At 30.7% G+C, this 22,199-nt stretch overlaps 2 protein-coding genes across 2 annotated transcripts in view; both read left to right on the top strand.

Annotated features, from left to right (window-relative positions):
- LOC129975258 (zinc finger protein 227-like) overlaps positions 1–22,199 on the top strand; it is a 52,602-nt gene that overhangs the window by 15,393 nt on the left and 15,010 nt on the right. The gene's annotated exons all lie outside the window — the stretch shown is intronic.
- LOC129975294 (uncharacterized) lies at positions 6,803–11,245 on the top strand. Its single transcript, XM_056088348.1, has one exon. It carries the CDS (start codon positions 6,803–6,805, stop codon positions 11,243–11,245), a length of 4,443 nt encoding a protein of 1,480 aa, XP_055944323.1.

The raw sequence follows: 22,199 nt of genomic DNA, 5'->3' as shown, positions 1-22,199 counted from the left end.
ATTGAATAGAACATCTATACTTATTTTATAAATAATAAATATGTGTATGTGCAAAAAGATTTGTATTATAAGTTATACTTATGAATTAAAGTGGTCTTTTCAAATATCCAGATAATGTTCTGCCAAATTTTAAACAAATGTTTTCAAGTGAATTACTGATTGAAATTCTTCACCATTTTACATTGGTACTGTTTTAAACAAAACTATTGATACTTCAAATAGAAATAAAGTTCTTCCTGTAATTAATAGCTTATGTATTAAAATAATTTTTAATAAAATTTTAAATATATTATAACTTTTCCTTCTATAAAAGATGAGATTGTAATTTCGATAACATTGTCATTTCTCAAAAAAATTGGTGATATTCCTTAAGTCATATATTATAGTATTATAAAACTATTGTATATTAATAATATAGTTTTATTAATTAAATTTCAAGTTGAAGTGCTTCTGTAACTAACTGAAATGAATTTAAAATGTTGTATTACAGAGGAATTTAAATAAACATTTCATTCATCAGTTATTTTCAAACATGACTCCATTGCTAGAAATTAAATTAAAAAAAAAAAAATACTCTTCTTAAATTATTGTACACTGTAAAAAGTTGCCCCCCCCTCAAGATGTAGATTTAAGTTTTCATTTTGCAAGGAATTTCTCACACTTATATTGTTTCAATGAAATTCCTTTTTCATGTTTGATAATAATTATAAACCCCATGATCATCTAAACAATATGCATGTTACAAATTAACTTTTTTCATCATATATTTTAATAATAATTTTAAAAAAGAATTTGTGTCCTCTTTATTGAATAAAAACATTTGTAGACATTTGAAAAGGAAGAAGAGAAAGGAATGTCATTTGAAACCATCATAATGTACATTAATTTTATTTTATGTATTATTTTATTTTATTTAATTTTTACCAATGAATTTTAAAATGCATAAAGCATTATTTTGTAATAGTGAGTTTTGAAATATAAGGAAATTTTAAGTAGACATTTTTTAGAAAAATATGAAAATTAATGTAAATTAGCTATTTCAGAGAAGTGTAAATGATGAAAAAAAGTATGCCTAATGATTTAAAGGATTAAGGCACTTTTTCTTTCTTTAGAAATACCATACAAAATCATACAACAGAATTTATAAAAACAAAAATAGCTAAATAATAAACAAGCTTTGGTGAAATAATAAGATTAGATAAATTTTATTTCTACTAGCTGGAATTAAGGGTTGCTATAAAGTAAATATTTTGTGAAACTGTCTTAACGAGTTCCTTAACCAAATAATTTTACATTATTGAACATTTACAACATGAAATTTACACATACCATTCTGAGGTCCATTTCTTGTTAACTGTGTATTTCTGCTATTTATTATTCTTTATTAATTATTTCTTAAAACAAATGGTAAAGAATCATAACTATTTTCAATATATTCAGTTTGCATGTTAGGCAGTTGGCTGTCTATGTTTTCATTTATATATGTTTACTTTATATGTTCTCTATGTACACAATTCTTCTCTGACATTTATTTAAACAAAATCTGGAAGATGAAAAGCATACCTTAGTGACAGAGTTTGAATTTGGTTTTGAAGCAGTTGTAGAATGATTCAAAGCTCAAAATGACAAGAATAAGTATTCAAAGAAAGAAAAAAACTAGAAAGCTTATTATTCTAGATTCATTTATATATATATATATATATATATATATATATATATATATATATATATATAAATGAATCTCAAAGAAATAGACCACATTTTTTTTCTAAATTTTACTTATTTATTTATGCAGTTTTTTTTATTACTACTCACTCTAGATTAATGAATTTAGAAAGAAGTATGAGAGAAAAAAAAAACTCCTGTGATGCAAGTGTAAAAAAATCAGAACAATTTACTAATATTGTTTCCAAAGGGACCTCAAACTTCTTATAATCGATCCTACCTATTACCACAACCTTAATTTGCAGTTTGATCAAAGAAAATAAGCTGATGCTTTTATTTTTATGGTTATTATTTTTTAACAATATACCTTCTGCACATCTATATAACTCTCAACAATGATAGATGGAATATCTTAGGATCTTCCTTTCATGGCAATGTCATGAAAAAGTAATAAAATATTCAAAAAAATAGTTTATCAACACTATTTTGAAATACTAGTCACAAGCAATCAAAATTTTCTTCTTTTCTTTTGCTTGTTCAAATTAATTAATCTTGTGAATAGATAAAATGAATGAAATCCACACCTTTTGAATCATATAAACAATCATTGAAAATATAATTTTTTTTATTATTTTCAGTTTTTCAAATCATACAACTATTAACTATTTTCATCTAAATATTACAATGACTCATTTTCACAATAAAGTAATAATAAAGTTGAATTATGAAAAAATGAAATATACTAACCATCAGTGTAGATTTATTTTATAACATTTCGATTTTTTTTCTTTAAATAGGATTAATATTAATTAGTTTTATCTAATATGTATAGAGACTGAAAGAGAAAGGATACTTTCGTAACCAATTGGTTCGCTAAAATTAATGATTGCTAGAAATTACGATCAGATATTTTATATAATATGTCCATGTATACCTTAGCCAAATAATATACCAATATTATTATGTAGTATAACATACATCCCAAATCTTTCTATTTTGATCATTAACAATGGAGGAAAAAAACTGCAATAAAATAACAATAATGAAAATGATTTAAGAACAACATAAAGTATTATTGAAAAGATAATTTTAAAGAATTTTATTATGATATAAAAAATTCTTTTTGTCCTGTAGTATTTTCGTAAATTATTTCAGAAAAACGCAAAAATTTTGTTTAAATTAAAATTTCTAAGGATGAGAAAACTCTCCAAGGGTTTCACTTCTTTAAAATATTTCTCCAAGTTAAGTAGCTCTTGGTGGATTGGTCTGGCCTTTAGAGTAACAACACATGACATTCCTATTTGTGATTATATATAAATAGAGAGAGATTAATAGATACAGGTTTATTTGATAGATAAAATGAGTTGCTTTCTCTTCCATACTAGACCCAGGAGGTGGAAAGTTCTGGTCAGCTTTTTTTTCAAATGAATTGTCAAAATCAAATTTGAAAATTCATCACAGAGGTGTCCCCAATTAGAAATCTAATTAGGCCTAGTCCCCATCATTTGCACAGGTATGCAAATGTTATCACATAAACATAAATTCAAATTATGTCAGCACTCGAAGTTTTCCGTAATAGTTTCAAAGATGAGCTCTCTGAAGTTAGTAGCATCAAAGTTTTCATCGACTTGTAAATTATGGTATTTTTATATGCAAGAAAAAAACAAACAAACAAATGAAGACTTCGCAGTTGTAGCTATCTTTTTGAATCATATGACGTGGAGTAATCAATTTCCAGTGCTCCTTTGTCTTCAAAGGTTATTTAATTAATGCACTCCATTCACGAATTAATATGCCGACATCTTCATTTACATTTGGACCTAATCATATAATTCATCATTAATTCATATCATATAATTCAAGTATTTTTTCTTCTATATTAGCTAATAAAAGAATCCAATGATTATTTAAATTCGCCGGAATTAATAAAAAGTTCATTTTCTGTACATCCTGAATCACTGGAAAGTTCAAGATATCTTTTTTATGGAAGAGTAAAGTTGAATGAATTGAGTCTATTGCTTTAAAGGATTCTAAATCTTTAGTTAATTTGAAAAAAAAAAAGGGGGGTGAGGCATTAATGATTCCATCATTTAACCATCCTATCTTAAATGATGGAGAGAGAGATTGCAAATATTTTTCTTCTTCTGTTGTGACACTTAAGTCAAGCGATTTCAGCATATAAATGGAAATGTTTACATCATTTATTTTAATAATTGTTTCACATGGGTTCTTCGTAATTTTGTTTAGTTTAAAAAAAAACATTATTAGTTTTTTTGCTTGAAGTATCATCCGTTTTTTTTATTGAAACATCACCCGTTAAAGTGTTAAAATAAGTATCACTTTCTTCTTCCAAAATTGGTTGATTCTTACTACTAATTGGAAAATTTTCTACAGAATTAGACATTTCATTTTCAGTTTTATTTCCCCTACTGCCTTCATTCGATATTCGTTTTTTCTTATCGCTAATGATCAAATCATTGGTATTTTTCCTTTTTATAAAAGTTTCAGTTAGATTTTTTTTTTTTTTTTTTTGCTTTTTGTAAACTTTTTTTTATTTCTCTTTTGAGAAGTTCTGTAAAATTTCATCTGGGTCGTCATTTTCTTATTCGATGGCACTGAATAATGAGGCATTGGAGAGCATTTCTTGAGGCTGCTTTTTATTTTTGCGGCTCCATGGTATCCTTCAATGTAGATATAACATTTTTAAGCATTAGTTCCTGAACATCTGGATTTTCTATTAATTTCGTTAATTCAGAACAAAGATTTTGACATTGAATAATTTGTCTTTCTGTAGATTTTATATTTATTTCTTTTGCAGAAATGGTCATATTATCTTCATTGATATTTCTTTCTTCTATTGAAAAAACATTTGATTTTAAAATGGATTTATTTGTAAAAAAGGTAGAATGAATTTTGTGGATATGTTTGCACAAATTATCATCTGGACAAAACCATTTATAAAGATAGCCACATAATGAGTCGCATGCCATATTCGTAGATTTCTCCAAGCAATGCTCTGGTATTGGGCAATTTTCATGAATTTTTACCACTTTATATTCTTTGTTTTTATCTTCATTTGCTGATATATTCCAAGTATTTTTTGAATCTTGATAGGCGTCTTCTGTATTAATTGATTCCTTTTTTATGATTTACTTCAATCCTTGCGGATGACTGAGTTTTGAATGGAAAATCCATACATAATTTGTAAACATGTGTCAGATGTCTATCTTTCACCATTTGCATTAATGTGTTAACTAAATTATCTATTCGCCTATTAAATTTTCTTTTGAAATAAACTGTTCCAAGCAATAAATGAGTTCAATGACAAATAGAACGCTCATGATCTTGAATTATAGTTGATAACTTTTTCCAACTGTTTTAGATACCTATAAATCATGTAGAATTTTCACTTTCGCTAGAAAATAGTGTACAGGAAAAAACAAAATACCTAGTCTTGTGTTTTTGAATAAATCAACCAGCTGCGAAGCTGCATTTCATCATTTGGCCCTTGTAAGACATGCCAATTTTGGCAACCCGTCTCACCCCTGAGAGTAACCCCGCTTGCCTAACGGAAGTGGGGGAAGAGAAAGAAGGAGAGAGAGAACTGGCTGAGAGGCAGCAGAGTAAGGTCGTTCTGCTAGATCGTGATGTTGTTTCTTGTAATATTTTCATAATTTTGTGTCGTAATCTGTGCTGTGTCCCTTATGAACCTGTGAATAAAAATTTTGGGACTAAAAAGGTGTGATCACTGTCTCTACCGCTCATACAAAAGAAACCCCTCGCCAAAGAAAGGGTTTTTACATTGGTGGCAGCTACATGGGATGTGAGCAGAGACAAATCACAGAATAGGTGACCGGTACAGTGACCCTCAATACCCATCGTAATCAATGGAATTCCTGGTCGTCGTAACCAGTGGAATTCTTGGTCTGCAATGGAGTTCTTTCTCATCTTGGTCATCGGCACCAGTGCGGAGTTGTTGAGTTTTCAAGTTTTGGTGCTCAGGAGATTCAGTGCTCAAGAATTCAGAACCTGGCTCCAGAAAAAGATCAGGCCTACTGAATGGTTCTATTTGGGTTCATACGTGTGGGAAGTAATTTTATTACCTCTAATGACAACAAACCGTGAGTACTGTAAACCTTTGTGCAATTATATCTCAAGTGCTGAAGAAGACCCTATTGCTTCGATTTTTTAATGCTAAAAAATAATTAAACGTTGTATTGAAATATAAATTTTCATAGTATACTGATAGTTTGGAAATATTTTGTGTATTTGTAATATGCATGTTTTTTTAATGCTAAAAAAATAATTAAACGTTGTATTGAAATATAAATTTTCATAGTATACTGATGGTTTGGAAATATTTTGTGTATTTGTAATATGCATGTATTTTAATGAAAACTAAAGCAAAGCCAGACAAATTTGGATTCTTCCTGTCTTGAGCTGACGGCCAGTGCGACATTTTGTTGTGGGGGTCAGAAGACCACCCCGCCCAAACAACATCTGGTTTCTGTCTGCCCTGAGCTGGCGCGGATGCATTTTTTTTTGTTTTTGTTTATTTCGTGTAGGGGAGAAACGGATGCACTCTGTTTCCCTTGATATGTTTATTGCTTTGCAGATGTTTGTACGAGGTGATTTTGAAAACATCAGTGTAGTGCTATTTTGTTTCCGGTGATACGTTTAATCTTTGTACTTGTTCTCTATGAGATTAAGAGTGTAATATTTTATTTTATGGATCTATCATTTCCGGTTAGAAGTAATAAATTGCTCTTTTTAGGTATAAAAATACTTAAGTTGGTATTAAAGATAAATTGTGTGATGCAAACCTTTTTATTTTGTTAAAAATAAAGTAAATGAAATTTTGTTAAGCCTGTTTATACATAGTTTAGGGGTATTTTTTTTTAGTTTTGATATATATATTTATGTATGTAAATTATGTATATTGTTATTTCTATTTGCAAACATATAATTTCTTCAAGTATTTAAAATCTAAACTCTTAATAACAGTATCTATAGAACATATCTTCCAGAAATTTCACTGTAAGATTTTTTTTTTTATTTTAGTTCATTTTTTTTAGTTAGTATCTAATTTCGATTTGAATTATTGTAAGGCAATTTGGCATTAGGTTTAGCTTGAAAAATGTCTTTCTTAAATAAAAGTAAAAAGGCAGACCTAATCTGTCTAGCAGAAGATTTAGGTGAGTCGCCAGACGAAACCATGTCTAAAGTAATTCTGAAAGAATTAATTTTAGCTAGTAAACATTATAACGAGGAAGAGGCAAAAGAATATTTAGAAGTTATCGTAGCTGGAAGGTTAGAACAGGAACAAAAACTTGAAAATGAAAATAAACTAAAACAAGAGAGGGAAAAGGAAAAGTTCGCACTCGAAAAACTTCGTCTAGAAGTGGAATTATCCAGGATCAATCAAAATTTGGTTCAAAATAGTGATCAAGTCGTGCGTGCAAAATCATTAGATGAAATAGTTAGGATGGTTAGGCTCTTAACAGTTAAAGTTCCTAGTAAGTCAGACGGATGGGACTATTTCTTTTCAAGCTTAGAAAAGGCATTTGTAAATGAAAATGTTAGTGATGAATTTAAACCAAAAGTGTTGCTTTGTTTATTAGGAGACAAAGTGCCTAATTTGTTAGTTAATATAGAAGAAAGCGAATTAAAAAATTATGAATCTTTGAAGAAAATAGTATTACAGGAATACGAACCTTCACCGAAATTGTGTTTAGAAAATTTTCGCAAAGCTAAACGTAACAACGATGAAACATTTTCTCAATTTGCATCTCGGTTAACATCCATGTGGGTGTATTATTGCAAATCAAGGGGTGCTAGTGATTTTGAGACTGTAAATCAACTCATTGTAGCAGATAAAATGTTCCAAACATTGGATTCCGAAACGGCAACCCATATAGGTGTGCTACAGGGGGAAAGTTGGTTTAAGCCAAAGGAAATGGGTAAACGTTGTGATGTATTCTATGCATCCAAGGGTAAATCCTATGACGGGTCAGTGAGAGCCAAAAGAAATGATTATGATGAAAGAGGTTTTCAGGGTAATTGGGGAAAACAACAGTTCAATGAGAAGAAGACCGATAATAGTAATTTTTGCCCTAAGAAAAATTTTGAAAAATCAAAAATCACAGAAGTTAGAAAGCTAACTTGTTACACTTGTGGCTCCGATAAACATTTTAGACGAGATTGTCCGAAAATTAAGGAAGAAGACTATAAAAAGATTAAGGTAAACAAGGTTTCCGCTGAGGGTGCAGAAGCAGAATCAAAAGGGGAAACAGTAGCTGCTAGGGTGGATGTACTAGGTAGAGTAATTCCTAGGCATACTATTGAAGACAAACTTTGTAAATTGGCAAAGGTATCTGTCAGTGTAGCTGGGAAACTAGCCGAAGCATTAGTGGATTCTGACACGGAAATTACAGTTGTCAAAAGGGACTTAGTTCCTGAAGTTTCAGTCGAAGGTGCTTCTACAATATATTTGAAGGGTATTTTTGGTCCGGCGGTTAAATGTCCTTTAGTGTACGTTCCGTTAAGTCTTGCTACTGGTGGCCAAGTTAATGTGGTGCATCAGCAAGTTTTATGTGCTTTAGCAGATGTTTTGGTGGAGGATGTGTTGCTTCCACCGGATATTCTAAACATGTTGGGAGGGGCCCGGAGTGAAGGAAATTCACTGGCTCAGAACTCTCAGGAATTGAGGGGTGATCTGCAGGAGAAAGCACAGGATAGCATTATCTTTGAGAAAACTCAAAGTGAAATTACTTCATGTGGGAATGAAGTGGGAACGGTTAATAATAAGGATGAGAAAGTAACCACTGAGACGGTTAAGGGAAGCATGGTCGCTGATACTTTTCGCTCTGAGCAGGAACAGTGTGTCGAATTAGCAACGGCTTGGAAGCATGCTAAAGAAGGCAAAAGTAACTACTATGAGGTAGACGGTTATCTGTTTCACAGAGACAAAATACTCGGGGAGAGTATTGGGCAACTGGTAATTCCAAAGTGTAGACGCGGTGAGGTACTCAGACTTGCTCATACCTCAGTGTTTAGTTGTCATATGGGTTCTAAAAAGACTCTAGAACGAATCAAGTACTCTTTCTTCTGGGAACGTATGAGGACGGAAGTCAAAAAATTTTGCGACTCATGTAAAGAGTGTCAACTCACTCAGACTGTTAAAACTAGTGACAGAACGCCAATTACGCCTGTCGTGAGGCCTGAATTACCATTTCAGGTAGTGAATGTAGACCTGATAGGTCCAATTGATCCTCCTAGTGCGAAAGGACATAAATACATATTATGTCTGGTTGATCAACATACTAGGTGGGGCGAAGCCATACCGTTGACTAGTCTGAATGCTAAGGCAACATGTGAAGCTTTGTTAAGTATATTTTCAAGGACAGGTATTCCTAATGTTATCGCGTCTGATAACGGGACCAATTTCACGGCCGAACTGACTAAAGAGTTTGAAAAACGAATAGGGAGCAGTCCAAGATTCTCTACCCCTGGATATCCACAATCAAATGGGTTGGTGGAGAGGTTTAATAGAACTTTAAAAAACATGTTGCATAATGTAGTCAGGGAAGAAGGTAGGGGATGGCATTTACAAATTCCTTATGTGCTGTGGGCGTACAGAGAAATACCTCATTCAACTACAGGTGTGTCGCCATTTCAGTTACTCTATGGTAGACCACCACAAGGTCTTTTGTCTATCCTAAAATCTACTTGGACAGGAAAATTTAATAATGTACAATTAAATAGTACTTCCATTTCCAAATACCTGGAAAATTTAAAATCAAAACTAGAGAAGGCTGCAGAGCAGGCTAAGCTTGTTTCAGCAGTACAACAGGAAAATGCGGCGTATTATCACAATTTAAGATCGTCTAACCGAGTGTACAAAGTTGGAGATCAGGTGATAGTATTAATACCTGATTCGACTAATAAATTATTTGCCAGATGGCAAGGTACTGCAACTATCGTTGAGAAACGTAATCCCCATTCTTTTTCAGTTAAAATGTCGGATGGTTCTACCAAGCACATTCATCAAAATAAGTTAAAACATTACATAGCTAGTTCTAACTCTATAAATGTCATTTTTGAGGAAGAAAAAGAATTCGGGCATGTTGAAACTTTACCAACCGCTACCAAAGAATCTAAATTTTTCGAAATTCTTGATAATCTTGAAATTAAACATGTAGACAATTCTCAGTTAGAAACTCTTAAAAATTTAATCGTTAAATTTAAACGCATCTTTACTAAACCCGTGCAACCAGCTGCGGTTGGCACTCATAAAATTGAACTATTGCCCAATACGGTACAGAAAAAGCCTCATTGTTATAGTGTTCCTATTGCATACAGAAAGGAAGTTGAACGTCAAGTTCAAGAACTTTTAGAATTAGACTTGATTGAACCTTCGGTATCCGAAATTGCTCATCCGATTGTTTGCGTTGCTAAAAAGGATTCTTCAATGAGAATGTGCATTGATTTTAGAGCGTTAAATGCAGTCACCAAAGTTCCAGTCTTTCCCATGAAAGATTTGCAAGAACTGATATTCACTGCAGGGTCAGGCCATTGGTTAAGTAGCTTAGATCTTTTAAAGGGATATTGGCAAATAAAAATGGACGAGGAAAGTAAACGGTTGACGGCGTTTGCTACGCATAATGCTGTGTACCAGTGGAAGACCATGCCTTTCGGTCTGGCGGGAGCATCTGGTACTTTTCAACGTGAAATGAACCGTGCCTTGAAATCTCATTCAGAGTATGCGCAGGCGTACATGGATGATGTAGTCATTTATTCTAGATCTTTTAAAGAGCATCTGTTTCATTTAAAACTTATACTGACAGAATTAGATGAATTAGGATTTTCTGTACGGCTGGATAAATGTACTTTCGCCACCAAACAAATAAAATATTTAGGCCATATTATAGGTGGAGGTAGACATGGTCCAGATAAAGACAAAATTCTAGCAATACAGAAATTAACTAGACCTACGTCTAAAAAAGAGGTCAGGTCCGTATTAGGATTAATGGGATTTTACCGCACATATATACCAAAATTTGCGGAAATATCCACTCCACTCACGGAATTAACCAAGAAGAATAAGCCAAACAAGGCAAGTTGGGGGGAAGAAGAACAAAACTCGTTTGAGAAACTGAAAGAATTACTCTGTGAGGTTACTAGTCTTGCTACCCCTGATGCCAACTTGCCATTCCAGATACACTGTGATGCATCTGATCATGGTGTAGGATGCTGTTTAACTCAGCAAGATGCTGACGGATCTTACAAACCAATAGCCTTTGCCAGCCAAAAATTCAACGCTGCACAAAAGAACTGGGCAAGCATTGAGAAAGAGGCTTGGGCAGTGCTATATGGTCTGAATAAATTCGATAAGTGGATTTATGGTGCTAAGGTGGAGATCATATCTGATCACAATCCTCTTAAATATCTGAACCAAACCACTCCTAAAAGTCCAAAGCTAACCCGTTGGGCTCTAGCTCTACAAAGGTGGAATCATTCCATCACACATAGACCTAGTGTACAGCATCGAGGTGCGGACGCCCTATCACGACTGAAATAATTCATTACTTGTACAAAAAAAAAGAAGTTATGTCTGTATTTTTGATATTTGCATATGTATGAAACCAGTATACATGTTATATTAGTTTTTATCTTTTTGAATTTATTTGTTTTTGATTTTGTTAGTAGGTTATAGTGTTTTTGTATATTTATATATTATTCATGAATGTAATAAAATCAGCCACTGTGGGCTAATTTTATGCTTAGGTGGGGCGTGTAAGACATGCCAATTTTGGCAACCCGTCTCACCCCTGAGAGTAACCCCGCTTGCCTAACGGAAGTGGGGGAAGAGAAAGAAGGAGAGAGAGAACTGGCTGAGAGGCAGCAGAGTAAGGTCGTTCTGCTAGATCGTGATGTTGTTTCTTGTAATATTTTCATAATTTTGTGTCGTAATCTGTGCTGTGTCCCTTATGAACCTGTGAATAAAAATTTTGGGACTAAAAAGGTGTGATCACTGTCTCTACCGCTCATACAAAAGAAACCCCTCGCCAAAGAAAGGGTTTTTACAGCACTTTTTTTTAAAAAGTAGTAAGTAATGGAAAATGATCTGCCTTCAGCATTCTTAGCAAAAACTCTTTTGTGATTGTACAGGTCTGTTTTTAACACAAAACATTTTAAATTGATCAATTATAATGCTTGTTCACAAACCTGAATCACTTATATGCACTTGATCAGATTTTTATTGACATCGTCGCTTTTTATGATTCAATCATATTTGTATAAACATAGGGTTCTTTAAAGAGTTTCACCGTTTCTACACTTTCATTGCAAAATTGTGTAGTTTGTGCGGAATGTTCTTCGCCAGTTGAAGTTTGAATTGTAACTTCTGAAGTCGAAGCAATTTCATAACCAGTATTACTTCGTAGACGAGAAAACAGATATACTCATGGCTTTTTTAAATTTTGCACAAAAGAAGAAAAGCTAATTTTATTTTTGGAAACTGAGTCTTGACACCCAGAGAAATATTTCCTTAACATGGACATGATTAGATCTAACAATATAAAACATTTTATAATATGAATTATCAAAGTAATATATGCGATATAACCTGGTAGGTGAGGTAAATGACCGTACTTTATAATATGTTGCACTCTTGCACTAAACTGTCATATATCTGTAAACTTCGTACATTTCAAAACCCGTCGATTGTTCCAGTTTAATTTCTACCGCTCTTCTTTCGATCGCTATTTCCGCTCATAACATTATTTTAGCTCTTGATCATGTTGATCCCCGGTCCATAGCATCCCCCGCACCCCGCAGATGACCGGCCCTGGAAGTACTGTTAATACTTGCGCAACGTTCACTAAATTTCAGATAAGAAACAAAATCGAACAATTTTCCTAAAAATTCTAAATGTATCCGTATATACAAATTTAGCAAGATCATTATTTTGTAAAGCAGACTACAAAATAATAATTTCGTTGCTTTCTATTCGTCCATTCGTCACAATTTAAATATTAGAAGTTTTTATTTTAGAGGAAGGGGCGCTTTGAGAATTTCAAAAGTAACGATTTTGGGCGCATGTTTTCTTTGGAGGGGAGATCAATGTGAAAAGCGACTACGGCTTGATGGTTGGGTTGACGGGGCGCCTAGCCCCGGCAGGGGCTTATCCCCGGTAAGGAGAGACTTCACAGTGCTTTGCTGTCTATACTTTGCCGTGGCCGTCTTCGACGAGATTTGGAGATGGCGAGTGTCAGGACTCATTGTGAATGTCTGATATTAGGGTGAGGGTGGGAGGGGGGTACGCTGCCATTGGGCTTAGTAAGTTTTTACTGCTTGTGAGCTAGAATTGGCTATTAAGATACTGTTTAATTTGGGTTTGAAAAAATAAAAGTTAAGAAGAAAAACTAAAGGGCTGAGATAAATTAAAGTAGTATATTACGGGGTCTTGGGTCTTCTAGAGTTTGTAGATGGTTTATATTTAGGGATTTTAGCTATTGCTTCATTTTCATTCTTATCCAGGTTTTTAAAGAAGTTAGTGGCTAGATTTTTAATGAATTTTTTAAGAGGGGGATAGTCTAGGCATAAGTACATATTTGTATTGGGCATGTAGTATTTCATATTGCAGAAATTTCTAATTAAGTTATTTTTCTGGCGTTCAATAAGTCTAAGATTAGTCTTGGCAGCATATCCCCACACAGGGCAGGCATAAGTTAATACTGGACGCAAGTAGGCTGAGTAAATAAGCATTTTATTTTGTCTACTCATTTTGGAGTTTTGAGAAATTAAGGGATACAATTTACGAGTAAGGTCTCGAAACTTTTTAGCTGTGTAAATAAAGTGGGGTTTCCAAGTTAATTTACTGTCTAGAATAACGCCTAAATATTTGCATTCCTTAGACCACGGGACAATTTGATTTTTAATTTTAACTGGGGAGAAATTCTTTTTACAGTTATTTTTATTAGAAAATATAGCTTCAGTTTTACTAGCATTTATTTCAATTTCCCATTCGACGAACCAGTCCTCAAGAGATTTAATATGTCGGTTTAAAGCTATGGTAATGAAATTTTGATTTTTGTTTCTAGCTAGTATTGCAGTGTCATCAGCGTACATGCACAACATAGTGTTAAATTGCTTGGGGATAAAGCGACTACAGCATCGTAGAAGGTCTGTTTTATCTCTGACGGTAGTGGCTTTTTCTCAGCCGACTCCCCTGTACCTTAAGGCGGAAGGGGTCGGGGAGGCACTCAATTATTAGGCTTGCGCAATTTTTGTGTTTCCAAAGGGTTTTGGTGTCTATATTCCTGTATTGTTAGCTCAAAATAGGGAAGATTTTATGGCTATTTACTAAAAGAAATGTTTTCCACTGCTTTCCTAACGATGAATGATATGTAAGAATACCGACACGTTCTTTATTTTTCCGATAAATGCTAGACACTCTTTTCAGGCTTTGTAAGGATATATTAGCAAACTGTTGGATTTTCACTCCGGCAAATTATGAGCAGTTTTCTCATGAAATATATTGTGAATCTTGTTATTGCGAAGGAAGTCATCATCTTATTCTGTAAAAGAGTTAGGAAGATCCCACCCAAATGTTAACATAGGAAGATCCCAAAAACTTCAAACTGCCGTGGTTTATGTATATATAGAGAGAGACTCATTAGTAATAAATACCAAGTTAAAAGGAAAGAAAAAATAGAATCAAAATTAAACCAAATAAATACAGTTTTTTTTGTTTTTGTTTGATACCGATATAATTTTTTTTATTTTTTTATTATAATATGTTATATATATATATATATATATATATATATATATATATATATATATATATATATATAATGATTACATATAAGAAAAAAAGTGCTATTCTGAAAATTTTTATTTAGTTCTGAATTGTTACTTTATATTTTACGTATTTTGAATCGATTTTTGAAGTTATCGAAGTAATTTTTGCATTATGAACCAAAGAAAGCATGAAATCACTAAAGAAGATATTAAAGCAATTTTGCTTGCTTCTAATGAAAGTGATGATAATTTGATGAGAAATTGATGATTGACCAAAACAAAGATAATTTAGCTTATCTTCCATGTATCTCAATAAAGAATATGAATTGAAACTATCGAGAATTATTTTGGAAAAAATTGGATTTTACTGGATTGGAATAAATTTTTGGAAATATTATATGAAACTTTAGCCCAAAAACTTATCTTAATAATATTATACAAAACCTCAAATTACCTTTTAAGAAATTCAATACGCAAAAATCAAAAAGCATAGCGACTTATACTAAAAAAGTAATGCTTATGGCGAACTAAAGTAAATTTTTAGGTTGAAAGCTTGCAAAGTGTATTTTCAAAATATATTTCGATTCCGAATTTTATTTAGCACACTTTTGTATTTCAATATTAAATGAAGATTTAAAAATTTATTATTTCGTCTATCGAATAGTTTTGATAGAAATAAAATTTTGAAAGCATAATATATGACATTATCTCTTGGTTTGACAAAATTTGAAAAATTAAGAAGATTAAATAGATTAGTAAATCTATTTAATCTTCTAGTAGATTAGTAATCTACTTAATGATTAAGTAGATTAAGAGATTAGTATAAATAAGTTGCAAGTTAAAGATGTTTTTGGAATATATATTTGTCTCAAATTCCTTTCTAATGATTTAGTTCAAAATAAGAATGAATAACTTTTTAGAAATATAATGTGTAAACTTCTTTAAAAATGTAATTAAAATTCTAAGAAAAAAACTCTTAGTATTGCTTTAGAAAATTCCAAATCGTGTTTTATAATGAAAAATTCAACTTTAAAAAATCAATAAACATAATGGATTATTCTGAAGATGCAATACGGAAGATAATTAGAGTAAAATTTTAAACCGAATGTCGTAAGAAATATTATTTTCGAAATGAATAAAATGTTTCAAAAAGTGTTATTTCTTATTGGTTACTTAGTAGGTTCCGTTATTTCGGTATGAAATGAGGATTTAAAACATTATCATCTCTATTATTGAATCGCATTTGACAAATAACAAAATTCTTATATGGTAATACATGATCTGTTATTTAAATTTTGCAAAAATTTTTTTATTAATAATTTCAAAGCTTAGTAAAATATAGATGAAAAATAATGTTTTTAAAATGGGTATTAATGTCAGTTTTCATTTCAACGCATTAAAACCAAATAACAATGTTCGAAAGCATCATATGAAACTTTTTTTTATACATTTATTCACTAAGTTATAATGTAAAATTTAAAATTTGTTGTATTGAAAGAAAAAAAAATGCCCCCCAAAAATCAATGTGCGAAATGCTTCATGCTAAAAAACTTAAATACACTTGAGTAAGACTCTTAGGCTGAAAGAAAATGCAAGCTCGTTGTTGAAAAACCGCAAGGCAATTCATTGTTTAAAGTAGATTTATTATTTCGAATTAAAGTAGATTTATTATTCGACGGGTTTCTTCCATATAAAATCAAAAAATTATGTACAATTTAATATTCGAAATACGAAAATTACTGTACAAATGAAGCTCAATGAATAAGTATAACTTTCGAGTAAACTCTCTAATAAAAGCATCACCTCCCTCCCCAAATAAAATCATGGGCATTAGACAGTACTGTAAAGTCTCGATCCAATAAAAGGTAGCGTTGTGATCAAATTCTTTATTTACAGCTTTATTTACATAAATTTACAGTTCATCATCTAGGTTAAATGAGTTCTAGGTTAAATGATTCTTATCCGACACAACAAGGACAGTTCCTCGAATATTTTCGGAGAAACCTCTCAAGGTAACAGCTAGCCGATTCTTTAGCGTTCTCGCAAACAGGCCGTAGCTCCAGGGATCCACTGAATCTTCTCAGGTGGAATTTTCGTCGGACACTCCAGCTCTCTGCCTCCTTCTCCACAATTCTCCCCTCTTTTCCAATCTCCTCGCACTTTTATCCTGTTCCCACCCTCATTCACATCGGACCATTTTCCCGGTTATCCAAGAGTCGTTCAGCAACAACTTCACCGCTCTACCGTCGACCATGGGAATCAGTTGGGGAGTCACCCTCCACAATGTAAAGAATGCAGGTTTACATCTGTTTCAAATACAATGCAGGTGGGATCCCTTATCTGGACTCGCACTAATTCCCAGATGTCCTTACTTTAAAGGGGCTGACCACCTGGCACTTCTGGAAGTACTTACACTGCGGTAGGGCGTCGCCATTGCTGATACTGCTGCCTGGATGCTAATTATGGAGCTTGGGAAAAGAAACATCACCATAGTCAAGCAGGGAAGAAGCTGAATCATTACAGTACCGTCAACGCCACAAATGCACAGATTTTTATTTTTAGACAATGGCATATGAGTTTTGTGCTTCCCAGTACGGTGAAGAAAACCAAATATGTATTGCGAATGGCCTTTTTTCAACCAACTGAAATCAAAATTCAACGCAGAATGCATTTTTAATATCGCGATCATATGCTAAATTTTATTTATCTAAGTCGTTGTGTTTTTATATTATCGCGTTCGGACCAACTAACGTTCAACTCTTTGACGGATTGAATTCAAAATTCGATAAGTATCTAATTTAAATGTTAAATTTTTATGCCGATTTTATTCGTATAGCTATTTACTGTCTATCATATTCGTTTAAATTCGAATAGCCAAATAGACAGACTTCACATCAATGGATTTGATAGGAATCATCAAATTTGTTGAAAGAACATGCAACCAAATTTCAATTTGTCTTGCTGAAGACGCTTTTGAGTTATTGTGTTCACAGACTTATGAACAGACATAGTTCCCAAACTGTGCTTTATGGACTCGGGAAATTAATTAAAACGAAGATATTGAGATTAGTTTTATCGAGTTTTTATCGAGTTGGATTTTTGACGATTACAATACTTTCTCTTTGCATACTTCGTTATACTAGTAAGTAAAAATCGGCTTGACTTCATAAATCACTCAATTCTTTTATGAATTATAATAAATTTTATTATAAACAGATAACTATTCTGGGAAATTTTTATATCCTTTCTGAACTTCGAATTGAAATAAACAATATCAGCTTTCAAGAACTCGAAGGGCATATTCTATAATCTAGCATATCTTCTGATAAAGAAATATTTATTTGAAATAACAAACAAAATTAAATTCAATTTTAGAGGGAGGTACAAAAGTGCATAATAAGTCGCAATAAATTTATATTTTTAATATAATACTTTAAAAAAAATCTGAAAATAAAATTTAACAAACATAGAAACAGATATCGAAAGACATAAAAATATCAAAATGTTACTTTTCTTGTTTTAAACTGCGAAAATTTGTCTATATTTCTTTGATAATATCAGTTTGAATAAATAACGGAGACAACTGAATCATACTATTCCACAAACAGTTCTCAACTTTTTTAGAAAAAAAAAACCGGTCTCTTTCAACTTGCATTACAGATTCGGTATTTATCTCCGTTAGATTTCAATCCGGAAGAAAACTAAATGAAAAACAAAGAATCTTTACTTAAATATTCAATCACCATTTATAACCTATTGAATTTAGAATGTTTCTATTAATTTAGAAAAAGAAATATATTAATATTATTCTCATCAATTTAAGTGATCTGACATTTTTAAAATGGAGGTACTCGCCTTCAGCAATGACATTTTCGATGGAAAGGTGGGTGGGTGGGTGGAAATCCCCTGATTATTGGCATGTTTGATTCAAGCAGAAAAGAAGAATCACACTATAGCATTAGAATTCGACGTTTGAGGTAAATATTATTCAAAATTAAGCCATTTCATTAAATAAACAAAAGACTGATAGATATTCTTTTAGCTTAAAAGAAACTAACCGCCTTCGGTGATCAGTTGTTCACCTTTCATATTAAAAGTAATAATTTAGCCCTTCAACTACAGAAACAGATAATCAGCTGAGAAAGACGAAATTTTAGTAATAATTTTACACTTTGGTACCTAATCCGTAGAAAATAAAAGATAAGAAAATTAATAAAGGAAGTAACAGGAAACCCATATTGAAAGGGAGAGGAATTAAATTAGAGTAGATGACCATGAAATTGAGTTAGGATTTCAGGATTACTTTTATACTATATAAAGTAGGATAATCATCCAAGTTCTTCTACATGGAAAGCAAAGGGGGAAACGTGTATCAGTAATTAGTATTTATATTTTTATCTTTCGAAAGCTATACCTTCTCATTGTGAATTCTATTTAATAATAAAAATTAAAAAAAAACAGTAGTACAGATTTTTCGAGTCCCAATTTCCAGAATGCATTAAAAATAATTTCATATTAAAATACATATTTAATAATTTTAAAAAATAGAATTAAATGAACTTCTTATGGTAGGCATTTCAATTGTGTGTTTCTGACAATTTTTGCTAAGTTAAATATTAAAGCGAAATATTGATTAGTAATTTTACAAAATCATATTAATTTTATTATTAATAATTATCTAGAATAATTAATATTCATTAACTAATAAATAGGAATAATTATTTCATATTCTAATTCGTTTTCTTAGTACTCAATGTTAAATGCATTTATAATCATCTCAGAATTATGGCATTTATTCTATTTTTTGAAAATATCAATTTATATAACAAATAAAAATACATTTAAAATCCATATAATACAAATTAAATAACCTCAATTTAAAAATGGAAATTTTTTTAAAAAAAAGTTTAAAAAATTTGCAGGAGTAGCTCAAAATATTTACATATATGGCATTTTTTGAATTAGTTTTAAAGAATGAAATAATAGCATTTCAATTTTCTATTGTAAATATATCAAAACTGAATATACACATATTATTAATAATCATGCTACTATTTAAAATTTTTTAAAAGAGTTATTTGGGAAGGCAGATCACAGATCTCAATACAATATGAAAATCAATATTACACTAAGATGCATGAGAATAATTTATTGGCATATCCATTCAAGAAGATCTATCACAGCTGCGATGCATGCAAATAACTGCTATCACAGATGAACAAATCTTCTACTTTGCCATGGCTGCCAGCTGGATTTTCTTCCTTAGCAAATCTTCCACTTTCTTATCCAATACTTTGAAGTTGGATATTATCAAACATCAATACTGCAATATTGTATCAATTTTTGAACATGAGATATTTAGAAAACAGAGATATAATCACTGAAAAAACACATACAAAATTATATTATAGACACCAAATGAAAAATAAATAAATGGCTCAAAACCTAGTATTGTAACTTAAAATCTAAAAGAACATGACTTTTTTATAAAATCATTGTCAATCAGGTAACTATTATATATTATATTTTGTTAAGTTAGAAAAAATTTACATAATAACAAATAAATTTGTTATGAATGATTGGAGGTAAACAAAACTAAATATTGATTTTTAGATTGAATAATATTATGTATAAATAAAGCTACAGGGCAATGAAAAGTACATAAATGCTGTTAAAGTAAATGCAAACATAACATCACAACTTAACAATAAAAGAAAATTACATTGCTTTACACTCGATGAAGCAAGAGGAAATAATGCATCGTAAAAATTGTCATAAATAAAACAGCTTAAAATAAAATGGAAAACTAAATTATAAATATTGCTTTTTATTCCTCACAATGCTATGCAAAAATAAAATTAGAATTCATTGAAAAGTAAGACATAATTATTGATAAAATTAATCTAAAAACAGAAGAGATTCATATAAAATTTGAGTCAGAGCTATTTTAAAGACTCAAATTATTTATTTGACTGATTCTAAAATCTCTTTTTTGAACTTGTGTAAAATAAGTAGGGATGAACTAGATGTTTCCTATAATGCATACTGTGAGTTTCTAGCAAGTTTCTTTGAACCCGTACGATATAATAATCATTATAGAAAATTTTGCAAGATTAGATTGGCTATTAAAAATCATACTAGCCATGTAAAATTATACACACAAAAAAAAATAATAACTGTAAAATTACATATAAATCTGAATCTTATTTACCAAATATATGTGATAAATATGTTGAAATAGTCACTGACATACATTTATTGTCAATCTTTCTTCCTTAGAACCATTTCAAATTTTAATATTAAAATTTTCAAGACCTGTATTCACCTTTTTATTATAAGACAAATAACTATATATGTTATAAACAGCCTTTAAATAACTTTTATATTTATTATTCATAAAAAAATGCCCTTTTTTTAAATGAATCCAAAATAATGTTATAATAACTATAGTGTAAAACTGCATAATATATAAAACATATTAATTTATTTACAAATTATTGAATAAACTACATATATAAATTAAGTATTTGGATATTAACTGCATGCTGTTGATGAATATAGTCAAGATTTAATTATGAAAGAATTTATGAGCAATGATCCTTGGCAATTAATTGTTAGCATGTGGTTAATATACAACTGAAAACTAAAGTTTTCTTCAAACATATCATCTTTTGTATTATATTTATTATTGAGATTCATAATTATTTAATAAATGAAAGAAAATGATACATACAATCATATCATTGCAAAATATTTAGAGAATATATTTTCAGAATGAGATATAAAAAATTTCCTAACAACGGACGACACTTGCTCCAATAATTCTCTAGCATTATCTAAATATAGGGGAGAAAATATATGTTCAGATTATTCAGTTGATTTTAAAATGTAAAATGCACAATAAAAAAATTAACTTGCATATAAAAAGATTTTTCTATATCATTTTGCTTATACTTCATAAGAAAGAATCATACAAAATGTTGATTAGTTTTTCATTGCTTCTTGTATCATTATTTCACTCGCACAAAATTTCTACCTTTCTTTTAATTCGGTCTACCTATTTTATGTTGAGTATGTCTTAAATTGTTTTGTTAATTTAGCAAAGTACAAACATGGTTAATTGCTCCTAATGAAATTAACCATAAAAGTAAATTCAATAGAATAAAGAATTTAAAGCAAAAGAAAGAAATGTCAAGGCTGGCAAATTTGGATATCTGCAAAGTCTAACAGAGCAAAAGAAAGTGAATGATATTTATACACAGTTAAAGAGTATTAGTCATTAAAAAAAAAACAACACATAGTGATTGATGAAAATAGTAAGCATGGAAGGTGGAATATTATAAGACAATATTTTTTGAAGGTTCCGAATGTTAAATCGACCTTGATTAGAAAGATTTATGCGAGTCCATAATTAGTTAACAAAAAGATAAAGATATGTAATAAATTTTCACTTCTGAATAAAAAAGCATATAACAATTTCTTGATACATATTTACTATCATGAATTTGCTATCATGAGTAAATAAGAAAATAAAACGTATGCAATAAGTTTTAGCCCTAAATAAACATAACAAGGAAGAATTTTTTTTTCCATACTCATCTATTAACCTGAATGTATAAACAATGTTCAGAAAGCATATTATATGCCATTATTAAAATTCAGTAGAAAGGAATTTAAAAAGAAACCAGAATATTCTTATATGATAACCAGAATATATTATACTCAGG

The sequence above is a fragment of the Argiope bruennichi genome, chromosome 7 (assembly GCF_947563725.1).
Source record: "Argiope bruennichi chromosome 7, qqArgBrue1.1, whole genome shotgun sequence".
Taxonomy (NCBI): domain Eukaryota; kingdom Metazoa; phylum Arthropoda; class Arachnida; order Araneae; family Araneidae; genus Argiope; species Argiope bruennichi.
The sequence above is the reverse complement of the archived record's forward strand: the minus strand, read 5'-3'. Positions and strand labels throughout refer to the sequence as shown.

Excerpts from the sequence above, each read along its gene's own strand:
- LOC129975294 (XM_056088348.1), top strand. The coding sequence starts at position 6,803 with ATGTCTTTCTTAAATAAAAGTAAAAAGGCAGACCTAATCTGTCTAGCA.